At 39.6% G+C, this 20,721-nt stretch overlaps 1 protein-coding gene across 1 annotated transcript in view; it reads right to left on the reverse strand.

The window, feature by feature from the left end:
• GCLC (glutamate-cysteine ligase catalytic subunit) overlaps positions 1 to 20,721 on the reverse strand; it is a 36,664-nt gene that overhangs the window by 7,015 nt on the left and 8,928 nt on the right. The window contains exons 2-12 of the mRNA XM_068183654.1: positions 15,363 to 15,475; positions 14,383 to 14,565; positions 11,712 to 11,825; positions 10,900 to 10,958; positions 10,672 to 10,808; positions 4,962 to 5,036; positions 3,953 to 4,069; positions 2,948 to 3,086; positions 2,309 to 2,421; positions 1,544 to 1,636; positions 718 to 822 (exon numbers count right to left, since the gene is read on the reverse strand). Of these exons, the coding sequence (XP_068039755.1) occupies positions 718 to 822; positions 1,544 to 1,636; positions 2,309 to 2,421; positions 2,948 to 3,086; positions 3,953 to 4,069; positions 4,962 to 5,036; positions 10,672 to 10,808; positions 10,900 to 10,958; positions 11,712 to 11,825; positions 14,383 to 14,565; positions 15,363 to 15,475 (1,248 nt within the window). The remainder of the gene's footprint in view (positions 1 to 717; positions 823 to 1,543; positions 1,637 to 2,308; positions 2,422 to 2,947; positions 3,087 to 3,952; positions 4,070 to 4,961; positions 5,037 to 10,671; positions 10,809 to 10,899; positions 10,959 to 11,711; positions 11,826 to 14,382; positions 14,566 to 15,362; positions 15,476 to 20,721) is intronic.

Consider the following 20,721-nt stretch of genomic DNA (forward strand, 5'->3'; position numbering starts at 1 on the left):
ACTATGCCTATGCTGGATTTTCCAGCATAGTGTCAAAAGCCTTCTGCCTCACAAGATCTTTTTTAAAGCTACCTATAACATCACAGGAATATCCATCTAAAAAGACATTTTTTGGCCAAGTGCCTCAGAAAAAGGACACGCAAGGACAGTTTCACACAAAACAGTTCAGCAGTTGTGAGGGCAAGATTCAGGAAAAAATACATTTTGCACAGCTTGTCTGTCTAAAGACACAGTTGTGACCAGAATCAGTAGTATTTGTTTCCACTCAAATACTGTGTAACACCAAGCATGCTGAACTCTTCCTTTCCCTCCCCACTAGATACAAACAAAACACAGAATACGAGACACAGGCAACATTCATGTTAAGTCTAAAACTTTTCTTTTGAATTTCCCCTGTATGTAAAATGGGGGAAACATACCCCTTTCCAGACTCAAAACCGCCTTGTGACCATGGTATTTCTCAGCAGTTCGATGCTAGGCATCGCAGAAATTCCTACAGTATTTGTCTATGTTTAATTCCATGAGACAGCAGTACAATAATTATTTAGTATTGTAGAGTTTAAATTAATTCAAAGTACTGGTACAGATGAAAACTGACTGAAAGATAAAAATTACTGTTCTGTAAGTGGACAAATATTATTGCCTAGCTTGCAGGGGATAAAAATCAGACTTGATGCGTTACATTTAGCTCTAACAAATCTGATCTTTCACACCTACCTTGGACAAAGGAATGAGAAAATCCAGTTTATATGATAGAATCACTCTGGTTAGCAATACCACAAACACAACATATGCAGAGTTTTCAAAGTCTGTTAACTGGACCTAGACATGAAAGGAACAGAGATTCAATTACTTTAGCGGGAACAGAGATGCAAGGACAGTCTGGAACAGTCGGACTCAGATGTTCATGCTGGCACTTGTGTTCACACACACTGAACTCGCCGAGGGGTGATCCACATGCGCAATCACCAGCGCTGACTTCCAGCACGCAAAGCACGCACACGCTTCAACAAACTCAACCCTGCAATTCAATGCAAAGCACACTTGTGCTTCTAAAGACTAATAAATAACCTGCACCTTCAGGCTCTCTAATTAAAGAAGTATAGTAGCTTTTAAATTTCCACTCTAAAAGGATTGAATTCAGAGAGCTTAGAAACAGACAACTATAGAGTAAAAGCACTTGTGAAACAAACAAAACTGTGACAGTGGAATTGTTCAGTATCAGGAAATGTACTAGAGAAATACAGTCTCTAGAAGCTAAATGGGGCTTTGTTTACTGCTGCTTTAATACAAGCCTAATTCCTTTCCCCATCACCCCAAATCCATTAGCATGCGTTGATGTACTGCAGTGGATTCTCCTGTCAGTTACATTCCCACAGTCCATGCCTGATTAAATACTGCTGTCCACTTCACTTGCATCTAGCAAATCAAAGAGGACAAAACACAGCACAAGTAACAGCAGTTTGGTACTGGATGGCAGAATGCCTGGTACTTTTCCACTTAAAAGGAAATGTGCTCTTGTACATACTGATGTCTTCCTTACCTCCATAGGTCTGAATTCCACTCTCCATCCAATATCTGAATTTGGAGGTGGTGGCTTAAACCTCATTGTCTGCCAGTTTGTAGACTGAATATTCTGCAAAGCACATGAAATAATCTGTCACAATCAAGATACATATCAGTCTATAATATAATTGAAGAAAAATAAGCAGATAACTAGAGTCCTAGTGCTTTCTGTGGAACAGCGTAGCTGGTTAGAGAAGTGGTTCCAAAGTAAGTGCTGTTATTTCCTAAAGCTCACAGTACAACTACCCAATCTAGAAGCAAGTATGTTGTACTTTCTCATACTGTTTTGGTTGAGTATTATGTACAAGACACTAAGGGACTGGCATGCAGCTGACTTTACTTTTTCATGAGGGGCCAACACATCCTGAACTAAGAAGGCCTAATACTTCCACAGCTATTGCCTCATAAAGCTGTAAAAGAGAGATTTCTACATAAATAAAATACAAACCAGGTTTAAGAAGTCTTAAAAATTGACAGTTCCTCTTAACATTTATATACATGGCTGTAATTTAGGTTCTTCATATTTTATTTGGTTTAAAGTATAAGCTATCACCTTCTAAATAAAAGATAAAATGAATAAATGAATGTGCTTACAACTCTAAAGTCATATGCTAAAAAATTACCTGAAGTGAAAAATTAATGAAAAAATTCTTAGCTAATACAGCCATCCTCCAATTAAATAATATTATAAAGATAAGCAATTATAGATATATTTATTAAATTCCTCTAAATCAGACGTAACCTCAAAATGGTCGGATTCATTTGCATCATCTAGATGTATTTTCTCCTCAAACAAAGTCAATGGGTCTCGAATGAACAAGTGTGCAATATGCTGTGCCAAAAGGTGGTCAATACCTACAAAATGAAAATTCAAACAAACAATTCATACATATCAAAACAGGCTCTAGGAAATTATTTTTTTTACAAGACTGAAAACATCTAAAACTGCAGTGCTACCTCAGCCCACCACATCCTGTTAAAGTGATGACTTCAGGAAGGAAGGAAATGATTAAAAAGAGCAAAAACCCCAAAACCAAACAGGTTCTTGTTTGGAAATGGCAGCTGTGTAGTGGTGTGGCTGCCATTCTTCCTGTTTTCTGATGCGTTCTGTGCCATGTTTCCTAAAGCAGTTCGGCTCTCTCCATAAAAATAAAACATTAATTCCAGCTTGAGAAACTCAGTTTGATGCATTAGGGACAGTTTCTGTTACAAATGAATCCTTCTTAAAAAACTCTCAAGACCACTCTGCACAGATAATTCCTGAGTAGGAGTCACTCTGAGGGCTGCACAACGTTTGTAACAAACAACAACAAAAACCATAAAATATCCCCACACACTGCAAACATAATTCTTAACCTGCTCATAATGAAGCAACACTTACCTTCCTTTATTAGGTGCTCGTAGATATCTTTGTCTATTGTCAAATCAATGTCATTGTATTTCTCACCACATTCAGATAGATAACTGTCTATGGAATCATATCTGGATTTACTGATTCTATAATGGTTGTTCTTCAGTGGCTATATAATTTAAGAATACAATATTTTAACAGCTTGTTAACAATGTTAGCTAAGTTTTGCTCACTAATGACACTTATGTTGAGAATTACTATCCTATTTAAAAAACCCTACAACCTCAATTAAAATTATTAAAAGCACGAGTCTTAAATAGGCTCAATACAAAGTGATTCTGGAATTACAACTATTTTGTTTGCAGACATATAAATCTGAGCAAAAAATAAGTCACCACACATCTACTAGAATTCACTAGATGTAGAAATGTTTTCCTGATGAAATACGCCATTACCCCAAGCATCTGGAAAGCATTAAACACATACCAACAGTTTCACTATGTGCACACTGTTAGAGATGCCCTTAAAATAAGTAGTTCAAGGAATATTTCAAGTTAATTTTAAAAATTATTTATTTTATGTAATTTTTAAGTGCATTGAATGGAAATTCCTGCTTAGTAGAAACTCTGCAAGTTCTGATACCTGGCTCTCTTGATTTAGTTCTAGTTTGTACTACTCAGCAGCACCCACTATTTAATCTAGTGCAATTTTTGCCTTTTGGGCTCAACCATAAATTAGAAAGTTTCATCACTGGGGGGGGGCTTTTTCAGCCAGCTGTGGAAGACTGGGCTTCCATACCTAATTAAAAATACGTATTTGTTAACACAAACTGACCAACCAAGGCGAGTGTTTACACCATCTCTCCTGTATTTACCACAAAGACCATCACATTCCCTCATTAGGGATTCTGATGAGCACAAGCAGAATCTGATACTAAAGGAGATTAAACTTTTTTGCCCGAAAAACCCCAGACACCTCCTATATACCATGACTTACCCGAAAAACCCCAGACACCTCCTATGTACCATGACTTACCTCTAGCCCTCGTTCTTCGCGCGTTCTATCATCCACGGAAGCAGAGATCACTCCCCAGCGACAGTCAATGTCAGACACGTAGCCTCTGTAGAATGGAGATGCAGCACTCAATGCCATCTACAATGAAACAGCCTGATATCAAAAGAAAGGACAGGCCAAGGAACCAAAAGCAAAATACAACCCCACTGGAAAGGGATCCAGAAGGAGCTGAAGTATATATATTTCAGTTTAACATACAGCCAAAGCCCGTATAACCAGAAATATCTCAACTGCTACCTCTGAAAAACACCTGGGTCAAGGGTTAGCATTCCTGAAGTGGCTTCTGACACTCTCCAAATATTTCACCTCTACAGATCAGCATTTAAAGAACACAAAAATGACACTGGCAGAAGCACTTTTGAGACGAATCAGCAAGTATTCTGCTTGCTCACTTCCGAAGTTCACCTGGCAATCATTTAATTTTGTTTATTTTTGTTTGGCCAAGCACCTTAGTAACACAGCTGGAACATACCTCACTCAAGGCAGGATCTACTCATCATTCAGACCAGATACATATTTTATTTTCATAACTCCTGTTATAATCAGTTGTTTATGACAACATGCTTATAAAAGGGACAGATTTAAACAACTTAAGCTGAAATCCTCTGTAGCACCAGAGGGTTTTCAACACCAGTTGAAAAATTAAAAATTGTTTTAAGGAGCAAGCTTGCCTTGTTTTCATGAAATCTGCCAAAATCTATTTCTGAAACTATTCAACAAGAGTCTCACACATGTGGGAGTGAGAACAGAGGGAAAGAAACAGACACAAGGACCAAGAAGGAACAGATATTATCTGTTTTGTAGTGTCAATTGCACATTAAATAGTTAACATGACTCACGTGGCAACCTAGAAACAGTCTTTTCCCAGAGTACCCAATTTGTGAGCTTGCAATTTGGGTATTATTTTTTTTAATATATAGTGGTTTTTGTCACTAAGGAAGAGTTCATCTGACAGATGTCCATTACTTACCACAATGGGACAAATCGTAGCTAGCTGATCATAGAGATACCTTGCTTCAGAAATGCTGCAAGCCTGAAATGTTACCTGTTGGAAGATGTACAGTTGCTATCAAATTTCTATCATCATACAACAAGAACAGTCTTCCTAGATTTAAAATCAAGCATATAATATTATTTATATCCTAAATATTTTAGGATTTTTTGTTTGGTTTTGTGTGGGTTTTCCCCTTAAGTCTTAGACACATTTCTGCCCCACCTTCAGTGGCGTTTATATTACAAGCTTCTTTCCAGGCCATTTCCATGTTCATTAAAAGATTTCAGTCCATAATGCTTCTATGGTGAGGCTGAATATACAAACACTTGCCAGAATCAAAGAAAACTGAGTCAACATTTCGAATACACATGGGTGAGTAATGCACCTTCAGGAAGTAAGCCAGGAACCTACTTACTTAGAACAACTTAGCCAGACTCTGTTGTAGATTTAACATTTGTTTTATGTGACACTAATCCTGTTTTAAAGAACATTTCAAGATGCCTTTGATCCTGAAAAAATGTGGGGGAAAAAAGATTATCTGTGTGTCTACTGCAATTTTCATTTAAAAAAAAAGTCCAGCTTTTTCTGTATTATAGGCTAGAACCCAGCAAAGAAATAGAAAAGAAATATTATTTGCAGAAGGCATTAATGTTTTGGAAGCCATACCACAGATAAGACACTGGAATAGGTAAGTCCTTTATAATATTTTTGTGAAATTTACTCAGAGCAGCATCAAACAAAAGACATATTTCTAGTAGTAGACCTTGCCCTCTAGACTTTGTAAACCAACACTTTATGAATTTAAAAACTGCACAGAGTGATCAGTCTCAAAACTCCCTTTGTCTTAGCAGTTTACGTATTCACAGATCAGAAGAAAACTTAGATGGGAATGTACGCCCGTACCACTATCATAACATTATACAAGAGGCTGCAGCTCTAAACCACCACCTCTGCTTGCTGTCCTGAAGAATTCCAGTTGTACACAGGCTTTCCTCTTCCAAGGATAGTAATTAGAACGTCCCACAAACCTAAGTTTTCTTCTCAGCTTGCCACTAAACCAAACTGCACCTCAAGTAAGACTTTAACAAAAACCCCAACCAACAAATCCCTCCAAAACTCCTGAGTTCACTGGTGTCTCAGTGATGGATTTTTTGGGGGTGTTAATGATGGTGGTATAGGGGAAATATGGGATTTGTTTGTGTTTGTATTTTTAAATCTTCATCCAATATTCATTAAAAAATCCCAAATTAGAAAACAGCTGTGCTGTGGAGAAAATATTCCTTCTGTGTCTAGCCTCTAAGTGGCTTGTTTTGTCTTTTCAGAAAAAAAATCAAGCAAACAAACAAAAACCCAGGTGGCTAAAAGACAAGATTAAGTAATTATCTTGCAGAAAAGCAGCTAAGTATGATTTCTTAAAATTAATTCTGGACGTTTAGCACTGGGGAGCCAGCCTTGAAGTGGGGTTGGGTTGACAGGACACCTACACTCTTACCCCAGACAGTGGTATTTGCCCCCCCTTTCCTTTTATGTTTATTCCAAACCACATTATATCTGAGATTCAACATGGTTTCTAGGCAAATGTCCCATTAGAGAGGAAAAGGACATGGCTGTCTTCTCCAGAAGGGCTACATGCACTGCCAGTGCAGGCCATCCCAGCCCAAGCTCATCAGGACATTATTTTTACCTCTGGAAATGTAACAAACCAAGTTGTAGCTTGGCGTGCAGTACAAAAAAAAAGGAACAAAAACCAAACCAACAAGACCACTCCTTAAACACGAAAGGAAGTATATATACTACAAACTGCCTTACAAAAATAGGTGGGCAATGTTTTCTTCTAGTCAGTTACCAGGAATTATCAGTTGATACAGAAGCAGCTGCCAGCCTTGTTTTCATTCTCCCTTTGATGATAACAGGACTACCAAATTTGAATTTGGCCACTTATTACCAGAATGTAATAATAAAATGTAGCAGCATGCAATAGTAAAATAGTACTCCTTTAAAAAGGACTTCAAAAATGTTTTTAAAGTTCATGCAATGACTGAATAAGGCTGGATTACTTTTATTGGTTTTAAATAAGAGAGATGGTATAGAACAAACCGTGGCAAACTAACACCTTGTAAAACAACACAGTTTTATGTACACTTTACTATCTCATCAGATTCGCCCTAATTTGCCCTAGTGACAAGAAACCATATGCAGCACCTGTCAACAACTTTTATTTATACAGCTTTTGTAGTTTCTCAAGCTCAAAGGGAGTGCTTTTTATGACGTTTTCTGTCCCTGCTATGAAACAAGAAGAGCCTTTAATCCCATAGAGAATTAACACTAGCTTCTTCCTAGCTCTGCTTCCAAGACTGTGGTGGGAACAGGCACATTTTATCAAGAGTCAAATACACCATGATTACCTAAGGTGTTATTGCCCAGCATCAAAGAAACATTTAAAGCAAACAGAAAATGAAAGAATTAAAGCACTCTTAATATTCAGCACCTGGATTTAAATGAAAGATACTGTGAGACAGGAATATCTCAGGCAAATTACTAAAAACCACAAAAAGTGGTCATGCTCAAATGAGAGAAAACAGAATCAAAAATACCTTCCAGCACACAGTCAGAGAAGACAACTACCCATACGGATTTGGTAGGTTTGTGGTAACAAGCAGTGAGAAGACAACTCCTTAGTAGACAGCTAAAAATATTTAAGAATGAGAAACTTTATACAGGAGTTCATGATGTTTGTAAATGAAATAACATTATACAAAAACAGAAAGCCACTTATTTTTAAAAATATTCCCACAACCTCTTGCCACTCCCTGCTTTTGCTGTTCTAAGGGTGCAGAAGAAGGAAAACACCCAAAATGAGTAACTAAAAAACCTCTCTCATTCCTACAAGACAGCTCAGTTTCCACCTCTGCAGTGTCCTTTGGTCATGCCTAAAAGATGACCGGAGTAGAAGATGACCTTTCACATCCAAAAAGTGCTGGAGTTTCAGGAGCAGGTGCTTGATCAAATGTGGTTTGGCCAGTTCAAAAAACACTCTCAGCAAGTCACCCAATTATGTTTGAATATTAGCAGAAAAAATCCCCCATAAATCAAGGGAATAAACCTGGTGTATTGGATTGACCCTGCCTGGATGCCAGATATCCACCAAAGTAATTTAATCACTCCCCTCTTTGGCTGGACAGGGAAGAGAAAATGTAACAGAAGGCTTCAGGATCAAGGTAAGGCCAGGGAGAGAACACTGAATCAATTAGATTGGAAAAGACTTCTGAGATCACTGAGTCCAGCCTATGACTGAACACCACCTTGTCAACTAGACCATGGTACTGAGGGCACATCCAGTATTTCCTTAAACACCTCCAGGTACAGTGACTCCACCACCTCCCTGGGCAGCCCATTCCAATATCTAATCACCCATTCTGTGAAGAATTTCTTCCTGACGTCTAACCTGAACCCTGCTAGGTGCAGCTTGAAGCCATTTCCTCTTGTCCTGGTGCTGGTTGCCTGAGAGAAGAGGCCGACCCCAACCTGGCTACAGCCTCCTTTCAGGCACATGTAGACAGTGATAAGGTCTCCCCTGAGCCTCCTTGTCTCCAGGCTTAATGCCCCCAGCTCCCTCAGCTGCTCCTCACAGGACTTGTGCTCCAGACCTTCCCCAGCTCCACTGCCCTCCCCTGGACTCACTCCAGCCTCTCAGTGTCTTTCTCATAGTGAGGGGCCCAGAACTGGACCCAGCACTGGAGGTGTGGCCTCAGCAGTGCAGAGTACAGGGGGACAATCCCTGCCCTGGTCCTGCTGGCCACTCTATTACTGATACACCTGGGCACACACTGACTCACAATCATTTGGATCTCAACCAGCACCCCCAGCTCCTCTTCCACCAGGCAGCTTTCCAGCCACTCTGTCCCCACCTTGCAGCTCTGCATGGGCTTGTGGTGGCCAAAGTGCAGGACCCAGCATTTTGTCTTACTGAACCACACACAATTGGCCTCATCTCATTGATCCAGCCTGTCCAGATCCCTCTGCAGAGCCTTCCTACCCTCCAGCAGATCAACACTGACCCAACTTGGTGTGGTGGATATCACTCACCAGTTACTGTCACAGGCAAAACAGGCTTAACTTGGGGAAATTAACTGAATTTATTACAAGTCAAATCAGAGTAGAGCAATGAGAAATAAAAACTAAATCTTAAAATTCACTTCACTCCCAAATTCTCTATTTCCTCCCCTCCCAGCAGTGCAAGAGAATGAGGAATGAGGGCTGTGGTCAGTTCACCACACATTGTCTCTGCTGCTCCTTCCCCTCAGGGGGAGGACTCCTCACACTCTTGACTCAATGTGGGGTCCCTTCGCTGGGACAGTCCTCCAGTGAACATGTTCACTGCTCCAACATGAGTCTTCATCCTGACATCACGTGGGATAATTACTTTTGTTCCTAGTGGCTGGGTACAGTTCTGTGTTGTAGATTCAGTATGGGAATAATGTTGATAACACACTGATGTTTTAGTTCTTGCTGAGCAGGGCTTATTCTAAATTAAGGACATAGTTTCCCATGCTTTGCCAGTGAGCAGCTGCACAAGAAGCCAGGAGGGAGCACAGCTGGGACCTGAATTGGCCAAAGGGATATCCCATACCATACGGCATCATGCTTAGTATATAAACTGGGGGAGTTGGCTAGGAGGGGCCAATTGCTGCTTGGAGACAGGCTGAGCATTTGTCAGCAGGTTGTGAGCAACTGTTCTGCTGAGCACCAGAGAGTTTTATTCTCCCTCCTTTTATTTTCATTACCATTGTTATTATTTTTATTTTATTTCAATTATTAAGTGGTTTTTATCTCAACCTACAAGTCACCTTTTTCTGATTTGCCCCCTCATCCCACCAGGGGCAAGGGGGTATATGTATGTGTGGGGGAGCAATGGCATGGTACTTATTTGCTGTCTGGGTTTACACCACAACAGCCCTTCTTATGGGCTACACTTAATTAACTGCTCCAGCATCTGTCCCTTCCACAGGGTTCAGTCTTTCAGGAACTGAGTGCTCCAGCATGGGTACTCCATGAGGTGACAGGTCCTTCCTCCTACATGCCTCCACCTGTTTTGGTGTGGGGTCCTCCAGGTGGATCTCTGCTCCACAGCCAAGCTCCTGCCGTACCATGATCTTCACTGCAGGCTCCAGGGGAATCTCGGCTCTGTCACCTTGAACATCTCCTCCCCCTAGTTCTTCACTGACCTTGGTGCCTGCAGAGCTGTTCCTCTTACATATTCTCATTCCTATCTTCACCTGCAGTGTCATTGCACAGTTTTCCCCCTCCTTAGTGTATGTACCTCAGAGGTGCTACCACTGTCACTGGTGGGCTCAGCCTTGGCCAATGGTGGGTCTGTCTTGGAACCAGCTGATATTGGCTCTGTTGGACATGGGAGAAGCCTCCTTCTCACTGGAGAAGCACCTTCTCACAGCAGCCACCCCTGCAGCCCCTCTGCTAGCAAAACCTGGCTACAAAACCCCAATATACTTGGATTTTAAGACTAGAATACTAGACATACCACTTGGTCTTTTATCTCCCCTTTTGCCACACTGATGTACAATGCATCAGTTGGAGAAAGTGAAAGTAGACACAAGACAAGTCTTAAAAAGGGAAGTGTTGAGAGAAGACAATGTGTAGTAACACTTTGAAAGCAGATGCACTTTACCTGGAGACAGCAGTTTCCCATTCCAAAACCCATAGCATCCATATATATGTAGTCTGGCTTAGCTGCCTTTGCTGCTTCTCCATCATCATTAGGAAATGTTTCAATGAAAGGTGATGGTGTGTTCTTATCTTTAAATACTGTGTGGAAAATACAGGCACTCAGTAATTCAGAGCATGAGACTAAATAATTATTCTGAAAAAGAACAAAGATAAGACTGAATTTACTCACTTGGCACATTTATCACAACCTTCTCTCCTCTTCGGTGTCGAATGTTTCTGGTCAGTGTACTATAACAAAAGAAAAAGCTTTTTGGATTATATGAAATTTTCTCTTTATGCAAATATTTTTGCAGCTACTTTCTCAACAATTTTTAGGGTTTCAGAATGTCAACTTTCTATTTATTCTGAGCACTCTCCTTCAGGATGCTTCTTTTCCTAGTTTTAAGATAGACTGTAAAAGAGACAACACTGAATTTTTCTTCAGTAAAGTCAGTCTTATTTTGATGGACTTCACAGTCCTATACTAACAAAACAGTCAGAAGTAAAAGGCTACAGACCTGAAGAATACAAGGCCAAGTTAAAAGGTATGCTTAGTTTTTAAATAGAATGATTTTCATTGGCTAAAGTCTCACTTTACAGTGAGAAGTACATCGTCCATCTCAGAGTAACTAGGGCAAGCTACTGGGTACAGAGATATCACTGTGACATACCTAAGGGAGAGCTGGATTAACCACGATGGAAGCATTTAGGCACAGGGCTTCAAACTGGAAACAATTTTGCAGTAGCAAAATCAACACTTTTTGCCCCATAATAGTGTTAACTATTATATAAAGTTCCTTCAACTTAACAATTAATTTTCTTAAGACACTTTGAAAAGAAAATACATGTCATCACAACCACTTCTGTCCAACTCCTTCTGATATCTGCAGCAACCAGCTACAGTGCTCTCTATTCCAGTAATGTAAAGAATTTGCAGATATGTCTGTGATATTTAGATAGAGACAAAATATTCAACTTCTCAAATTTCCCAAATATTCTTACCTAAATCTAGGATGTTTATTGATGGCTTCATCTGGAAAAAAGAGGGATTTTGAAGCTCCTCCTTCTACTGGTGTTGGCATATAATCCGGCAGTGTAAACCCAGGACAGCCTAACCTATGTAACACAACAATGAGATCAGACTGTGAAATGAAAACAGACTGTGATTTTAAAACAGTCAGATGATCAGAGATTAGGATTCTAGTAGACAGCCAGCCAACAACCACCTTCCACAGTGGTTAATACAGCTTTTTTTTAAAGTAACCCCACTAGTCTATCATTAGACAGCAAACATGGACATTTTCAGTGGCTGAAGCAGGAAACTTCAGTACTACCTGGGGTACACATACATTTTAGTGTGTTAGCTTTTGTTATTAATACTGACATGCAGCTGCATTCTGTGCTTCAAAGTTTATCTTGAGGATACAAGTTAACTGGCAAAGTAATTTATCCAGCCCTACTCTTAACAATCTATCCCTTTTAAAATATATGCTTAAGTAACTCTGTAAGAATTAGAGGTAGTTCCAAGTGGTACACTATCTTAAGTCTTCTAACACTTCTAGATCTCTGAAAACCCCTATGAAATGAATGTCATAAGCAAAGAAAAATTGCAGCTATTAGGTGTAAGTGCTGAGAGATATGCAAAGTAATCAGAATACACGCCTCCCCTTTGGGAAACTCCATTTTAAGTTTCAGAGTCACCTGAAGCAAGAATAAGCTCTCAGTACAGCTGAGACAAAGGAACATTTGACAAGATTGAGGTGAAGTAGCAGATTTGTTTCTCCATGTTGCACAGTAAAAAGGGCAAAGATTGTGTTGAAAGGCTCTAGTATCTGGATAGTTAAAAAAGCAGCTGATAAAATTACAAACAAACTACTCAAAATATCAGGAAACACGCTTCCAAGAATATTATTTATGTTCAATATTGTTTCTTCTTCCTGGTTTCCTAAGTAAGTTGTCCTACAACTTGTAAAGCCAACTTAATCACTTTCCTAAGTGCTACATTGTAAACTGCATCCCTCCAGTCCTCAGGAAAGAAAACAACTTTCTGGCCCAGTAGTGATGGCTCACAAATTTAGGAACTAGAGACACTTATTTAGTATCTAAGCTATAAATTTTTAATATTTAAGCATTTTCAAATAGTTCATTTTAAACTGAATTATTTTGATTTGAATAAGCTTACTTCTTTACCTTTCTTCTGTCAGCACTCTAACAAGTTTTTTTGTCTTTTCAAATTAACAGATTTTATTATATACATGTGTACATGCCCAGATGCACACAGGCATACATACATGTTATTGTAGGGACAATGTGGCAAAAAACTTCAACCCCGTGAAACCTCAGATATACATGTTAGCAACACTCCAGTCAAACCAACAAGGACTTGAATGGGAAGACAGCAAAAGGCAGAAATAATAAACCAAATTAGACTAGCCTAGGGAGAGCCATCTCTGAGGGATGAAAGTATGTTTGGAATGACCCATAAGTCATAAACAAACTACATTTTATTACTTACTGGCTTTCACTGAAGTCCAATGTACTGCTCCTACAGTGATGTAAAAGGTACTTATCTGTATCTACAAAGGGATTAACAACTCCTCTCCCTTTATTCCCTGCAAGACCAGGTCCAAAACATTTGCATGTAAAACTTATTAAATGACATAATGTACCTGTAAGGTTGCAGGGGAAGAAAATGCAGTTCTCTAATACACTGACAACTACTTAACTTTAAATAAACTCTTATTTCATCTAGTATAACTCTAATAAAGTGAAAGTAAATTTTGTCAAAGAGTGTTCTTAAAACAGCATTCATGGGGCATTATGCAGCTATTTCGGCACCACTGCTGCTAAGGCATGTTTTGTATTGCTCCTCCTCTCAGCAAGAATTTTGGGCTATTGCATTCTATATTACACAAGACACTAGCCAGTAAGGCCAGCTGTTGCTCTTCTACTGCACAGCAACTTTTATACCATTATAAGCATAACTATCTTCATTCACTTCACTGACCAGGCTAGTTAGAATGAATGTAATAAATCTCTGCCTAGAATTATATTTCAAAGCAATGTCAAAATACATTTTCTCCTAGATAATGAAGTTCATCCTAAATTTAATTTCTTCAAGAACTCCTTTACAACAATAAAAAGGATGAAATCTATCCTTTGTAAGGGCTCTCCTTTCTAGATTCAGTAAGTAGAGTATTGTATAATAGAAGTACTAAGTCCAGGTGCCCTAAACTACCATAAGCTTGCATGTCCTTTAGTGAAAAAGTAGTATTAAAAATAGATCAGGTTAGCCATGTTTTGCAAAACTGGTACTTATAAAGAACATGATTTGCAAAATAGGTAAAGAGAAACCTTTTCTATATAATTTTCTGTATCAACTCAAGGTGGTAGACTATTCTAGACTTAATGCTTTGTGTCACAAATATTCAGGATGCTCTCCTAATACAAAATCATCTCAGGTTAGAAGCAACCTAAAAATGTAAAATATGCTTATTTGCTTGTCTTATTGCAATAAAAATGTTAGGAAACATGACTGGAACATAAAGCCAAAGTACTTTAATCAAATAATATTTTTCTCTATTTCACTGAGCAGTTTAGCTATATGCAATAAGGAGAAAAAGTGTATAACAAGAACAGGAAACATGGCATTACACTTCAACAACCATCTCACCTTGGAAATGATGTCACTGTGCAAACAGCCTCATTTTCTTTGAGTACAGAAGCAGCTTCTTGCCGTCTTTTCCTCATGTTGTCTTGCACGGTGTTGAATTCAGACATGGTTCCCCCATATGGCTGTCCAGGCGTTCCTTCAATCATGTAACTTCCATATTCTGGTCTCCAGAGTGTTGGGTGACTATAATGAAAGAAGAGGTACATTTAAATATTTCTGCAATTTCAAAAACGTTGAATTATTTGTGAGAATTTCAGAAATTAGTATCACTTGCAATAAAAATCTCCTAATATTTGATAGAGGGACATAACGTACCTGCTAATGTACCTCACCATCAGGAACTGGTGGAAAGAAAGCAAGGTGCAATTTGGCAGTAATAGTGTTGCTGTGTAGTGCAGGATTTGCCTACACCAAATTGCAGTCACCCTTAGCATCTGCCTCAAGCTTTGTTTCTTGGGGTTTTAACCAGAACCAGAAAAACAGATCACTGCTGCTTTTCCACAGGAGAGGATAGGGAAAAAAATTTCCCTGCCATTCTTACATCTACACTTCTAGTTCTTCCAGAAATGAGAGAGTGCTCCTACAGCCAACAGGCTTCTCCTATACAGCCCTCACTTGCTCCTGCAATCAAGAGATACAGGAGCAAGTACACATGTACATGTGTGGGACATGGATTACTGCATACACACAGACACAAAATCAGAGCAAGACAAAACAAGCACGCAAACTGCAACTTCTGTGGGCTCACCATTACATCCTCCTTTATTTCAAAGCAAAAAGTGCATGGACTGCCTGCAAGTGTGCTCAAAATCTTTCACTTCCTGAACCCCAGATTTATCTGAAAATTATCAGTATCTGTGGTTTACAGTTTTACCAATAGCAGACTTGAATGTTAAGCCAGGTTAACAATATTTTACACAGTATCATAACAGGAGGATTAAAAAAAAAAAAAAAAAAAGAAACTGGAAACAGCTACTCACTTGGGGTTTACCTTCTCCCCCTTGTCTTGCAGTGTTTGAAGAACTTCTTCACCACAGAGTAACAAACGCACTTTCTTATTCTCATGGTCAAATTTTACCAACATATATTCCACCTTGTAAATAACAAAAACAAAACAAGCAATTAATCAGTAAGATTTTTTCAGGCACAAACACACTGGCATACAATTTTAAGCATCAAGTGAAAAAAAAGGTGTATCACACTGAACTTTACAAACGTTCAAAAACATTACCTACAAATGCAGTAAGCAATACTGGCAAAGATGGCTGCAGGCTTATTTCATCTTGAATAAAGACTTGAAATTGCTTGAAATTTCTTTCCCTCCATTTCTAATTGGAGACACTTGACAAAAAAAAAAACTTGAATTTGTACTTGCCTACACATTATTCCTAGACAAGAAAGAATTAACATCCCATGCAAGCTACATGCAACCCACAAACATTTCACTGTCATCCCATCAGACACAGTCTCTGCTGCTGACAAAAAAAAAAAAAAGCCCCAAACAAAAAAACCCGAAGTTATTCTACAAGACATCCATTTACACCCATCACTTGTTGGAGCTAATAAAGACTAGCACTGTGTCTCATTTCCACCACAGAAAGCCCACAGCTGTTGGTGACAGCATCAGTCCTGTCATTGTGACACTCCAGCTCTTGGCATAGCACAGTGGTTTTCACCCCCACTTGATTCAGCTTTGCTGCTACATTTTCTTCTTCTCCTGCCCAGCAGTGTACCATGCCCCAGAGCTTTCCCCTTGTCCCTGCTCCAAGCTGCAACCCACACTAGATCCAAAAAGCCACTTGTGACAGCACTGCTGCATCCCAGCACTAGAGAATATGTTCCCCTAATAGACATTATCTGAAAGCAGCCAAACCTGGAACACCTCCAATCTCAAACTTCCATGCACACTTGCTGTGAAAGCTCCTGTAAAGACTTTTAGAATGCTACCCAGCACGGCAACCTAACAGCTGCTTGGACCTTGTAGCCCTTCAATACTTATGGATGCACTCTATTTGCTAATACCTCTAGGTCAGAGGATGCTTGGCAATGTTCTGGGAAGTGCAAAAGACAAACCAGCTCCCAGTTGTGATGTGTTGTCTACCATGTAAAAACAGAAGTCACATATGGAAATGCATTACCAGGGTACTGGTAATGCTTTCAGGGCTTTCAAACCCCAGCTGGACCAGCAGTGCCTTTTGTTGGAGGCTATCAAACCACTGCCTCCAAGACTTCCAAAAAGCATCTAATTCAAACATCAACTTAGAGTTAAAAATTCAGATTGCAATTTCACAGCTAGAACTGTCAGAGGTGCATTGTGCTCCTCAGTTTCATTTTCCAACACTGTCTAGAACCACATCCCTCTGTATTTAACAAACATGACTGCTCCAGTCCCAGGAGCTCAGATTCATGCAAGATGCTCATGTTAAAGTTGCAGCATACCAACTCATGGCAATTTCTAGATTGTACAGAAGTCTGATGAAAAGAGGAGAGCAGCTTGCCAAAAGACGGGGAACTTGTGCCGTGTTTTACAGCACACTCTAAGTAGATTTGTAGTCTTCATGTTCTTTGGTTGCTTCAGTGTCCATGGAAAAGTTATTACTTACTACTGTCACAAAAACTATAATCCTTGGTTGGGATTTATGATTAAATCACAAGCAGTATTATCCAAGAGTGTTTGTAATTCTACAGGATCTGATCAGAGACAAAATCTGGAGGGACTCATCCAGCAATTATACACATTTGCTGTATGTTTCCTAAGATCAAATTTTCATCTCCTAGAGAAAAAAATAATGATTTCTAGTTTCTGTGCAGATCACACTTTCTTGCATGGTATATTTTGTCAATTTTGTGCATTATGCTACAATAATCTACTTGAAACAACTACAGATTATATTCAACCAGAACACAGTTGAGCACTGATTTAATTATTGCCCAGCACCAGTCTCTCCAGTGTCACTTGACCTTGAATATTGGAAAGAAAAAGGGACTTCCAGTTTCCTACCACATTCAGCATCATCTCCTGCTTTGTAAAAGTATCATTCTCACTAGGAGCTGGCCTAATCTAGAGGGGGTATGTGAGTAATTCAGATGGACACAGAATGAGCATCAAGCTCGCCACACACCTGGCATCCCCCCACATTGCTTGTGGGAGTGGGGAGCAGAGGGGAGAGCACAGAAACTGCAGCTGCTGTTGGGAGACCCAAAGTTGAACATCTGTCCACCATACGTGAGTATGCTACTGTGATTAGCCTCCTGTCCTAGAAATCCCTCTCCAAATTTAATGAGCTGATGGGGAGAACACTATTTCTGTATAAACCAAACTGCAAGTTTAAAAAAAAAATTAAAGTGTAAAGAAACACTAAGTCAAGAAGGCAAACACAAAAAAATCAGTGATTCATATTTCAAGTACAGTAGTGCATATATTGCATTTATGCATCTAGCTTTAGAAACAACCATTACTTTTGCCTCCAGAAACATTGACTATATCTTCAAAGCTGTCTTAACACACAGATGATCTGCCATTAATTTTAATAAGAAAAGAAAAAACTTCAGATGGCTGCCAACAGTTCCAAGTAACCCACAGAGTCTCTTGACAACAGAGGGAATGACTGAATGGGCATCCTTAAAGAATGTAATTTAGGCTCATCAAAAGATTTAGCCTACAGGCTACAAAGAAAGAAACAAATTCAGAGTTCACACATTTTTACATTCAACTTCAGGTCATCATTCACAGACTTCTCACATATTTTTCATCCACAACAAAGTTCCGAGAAACCCAGCTAAGCTGAGAGAACCAGCATGCCTGGCAGAGATTCCAGTTCAAATGCCAAATATGAGGGCTTCACCTAACATCCATAATTTTTTATTTTGTTGAGCTCTTTAGAGTTCACTTTTCTCTATAATTTTAACTAGGCTCCTTAGCAAGAATCAAAATACGTATCAGATCAAACTACTGATGGAGATGGCTGACCATCAGCCTTACTTAGAACCAGCGAGGACAATGTACCCTGTCATGGCCACTTTGGACCCAAGTTTCCAGTCAGTGCTCTCATCGTGCAGCAAACCATACATACGTCTGTCTTCTGCTGAGGACAAGACATGGCATCCCAGCTCCTCCCTGCAGACAGACAATGCTCTGTGCAACCTCAGTGGATGAATCTCTCTGACCACCCCTGCTCTGTCTGGCTCACAGAAGTTCTGTGGTACCTTACCAGGCAAAGGAACAACCTGTTTGGCCAGCAAGGTTGCAAAAAGAAAGCTGAAAGTCCAACCCCCCACCCTGTTCCAACACAGAGCAAGCCTAAAACAAATTATTATTCACAGTTAAATGCATTAAAAAAGCAAATACAATCTTAGTTAAAGCAAATACTTAGAGTATTAGAACTACTTATGAGTCAACACAAGGAAAAACTGTTCTTTAGAGGCTTTCTTCCTCTTAATTACTGGCTTGCAATGTAACGGCATCTACAGAGCACTTCCACGCCAGTTCTGCTCCACTCCATTGCTGAATCTTCTCAAGAAGCACTATGCTCCATTAGCTTGCTAGCACGCAGAATAGTGCTACTTCACTCACTATGACCTTTTCTCACAGTTGGCTACCAAGAAAATTTCAGGCTTTTGAAAATTCTTTTATTTCGCCTCTGTAAATACAAGTGAGATCTTGAAGCCTCTGAACTGCGGAGAACCACAACCACTCTCCCTCCATTCATTAAATCAAACAATTGTGCTGGGCTTGTCTGGAGGCAAAATGTAAGATGACAGCACTCTGGAAATGGGAAAGCATGTCTGAAATTGTTTGAATGCCTGAGTTGTTTGACCATAATGACACATATTATTTCTACATAAGCAATGCTTCTTAAAAATGAAGGTGCATCAAAAACAACACGTTGGCAGTAATTCTAAGGAACACAGAGGACTGAAGATGTCACCTATGCCACAGTGATGTCTCAAATGTGGGCTTGTTGCCCAGTGTGCACTGCCAACGTACACACCAAGACGAGGCAGCTCTATTTAATCACAGAATCTTCAAGGTTAGAAGAGACCAGAAGGAACAGCAAGTCCAACGGTCAACCCAACATGGCTACTGTAAGCCCTAAATCACTAAATCATATAACCAAGCAAGACCTAACATCTCTAGAGATGGTGACTTTATCACCTCCCTGAGTAACCTATCCCAATGCCTGACCATCCTAATGGTGAATTTTTTTCCTAATGTCTAATCTGAAACACCCATGTTTCAACTTAAGGCTGAATATTTCTTTATTCTAATTTATGCAAAGCAAGGAGCTAGGTGATAACCCACAAAAGGTTGCTAGCTCCCGTAGCATCAAAGCTTTATACCATTTATACACTTTAGCAAGGAAATCACAGTTCACTGACTACAAGTTACATAGTTCTCTTGTTAATTCTACCTTCTTAAATGATTCTCTTGCTTCTCATGCCAATTAGTCTGCATGCTCAGTACTTCTCTCGAGTTGGTGGGTTTCTTGAGTCAGTGAACCATGGTGGTGAGAATCTCTCCCTGCTGGATTTACCTTTTACCCAGCTTGATCTGCTCACCGCACAGTTGCTGAGTTGGCTTTGTTAGTTTATTACTTATCTTGGGAGTTTTGCCAAATGTCCTTGTGGCCTGTAAATTCTGTGTCCTTTGTGCCCACATCCTTCTCCCCAAGCTTTGCTAACCTCTCCCGCTAGACCTAAGACCACTGAACTGTGTTAAACCCTAAACCTTAACAAGGCAATTCTACCAACAAGTAATTTATCTTTCTAATGCTGGGATAGCAATATATCATCATCCAAATACTTGCCTTGGCAGTGGTCTGCTTCCCAGTATAAAAATCTGCCCTTGCACACTCAATTTAACACCATCATGGTAACTACAAAGGGAACAAAACCTATCCAATAGATGGGAGCAAAGCCTCTGCTCTAGTGTTAAATGTTAAAATCCTTTTAACTTTCAAAGTATGTATAATGAGGTACTTCTGCCTATGAAAACACTGGTAAGCACAGAGTCTGGACCTTAGTAAGCTCAGAAGTAAGGTGCCAAGATTATATAATAAATAGTTCAGAGGAATGATTTGAAGAGAAGCTTTTTTTTTTAAGAGAAAAGTATGAAAAAACATTGCTTCATGCTTTCTGTGTGTGAAAAACAGTATCTGTGTTAGCCTTGCACCACGCTCCTGACCATCCATCTCAGACGTGGATGTCCCATCTCTGGAAGTGATCAAGGCCAGTTTGGATGGGGCTTTGAGCAACCTGGTGTAATGGAAGATGTCCTTGCCCAGGGCAGGGAGTCTGACAAAATGATCTCCAAAGGTCCCTTACAACACAAACCATCCT

Source organism: Anomalospiza imberbis, chromosome 3 (assembly GCF_031753505.1).
Source record: "Anomalospiza imberbis isolate Cuckoo-Finch-1a 21T00152 chromosome 3, ASM3175350v1, whole genome shotgun sequence".
Lineage (NCBI taxonomy): Eukaryota > Metazoa > Chordata > Aves > Passeriformes > Viduidae > Anomalospiza > Anomalospiza imberbis.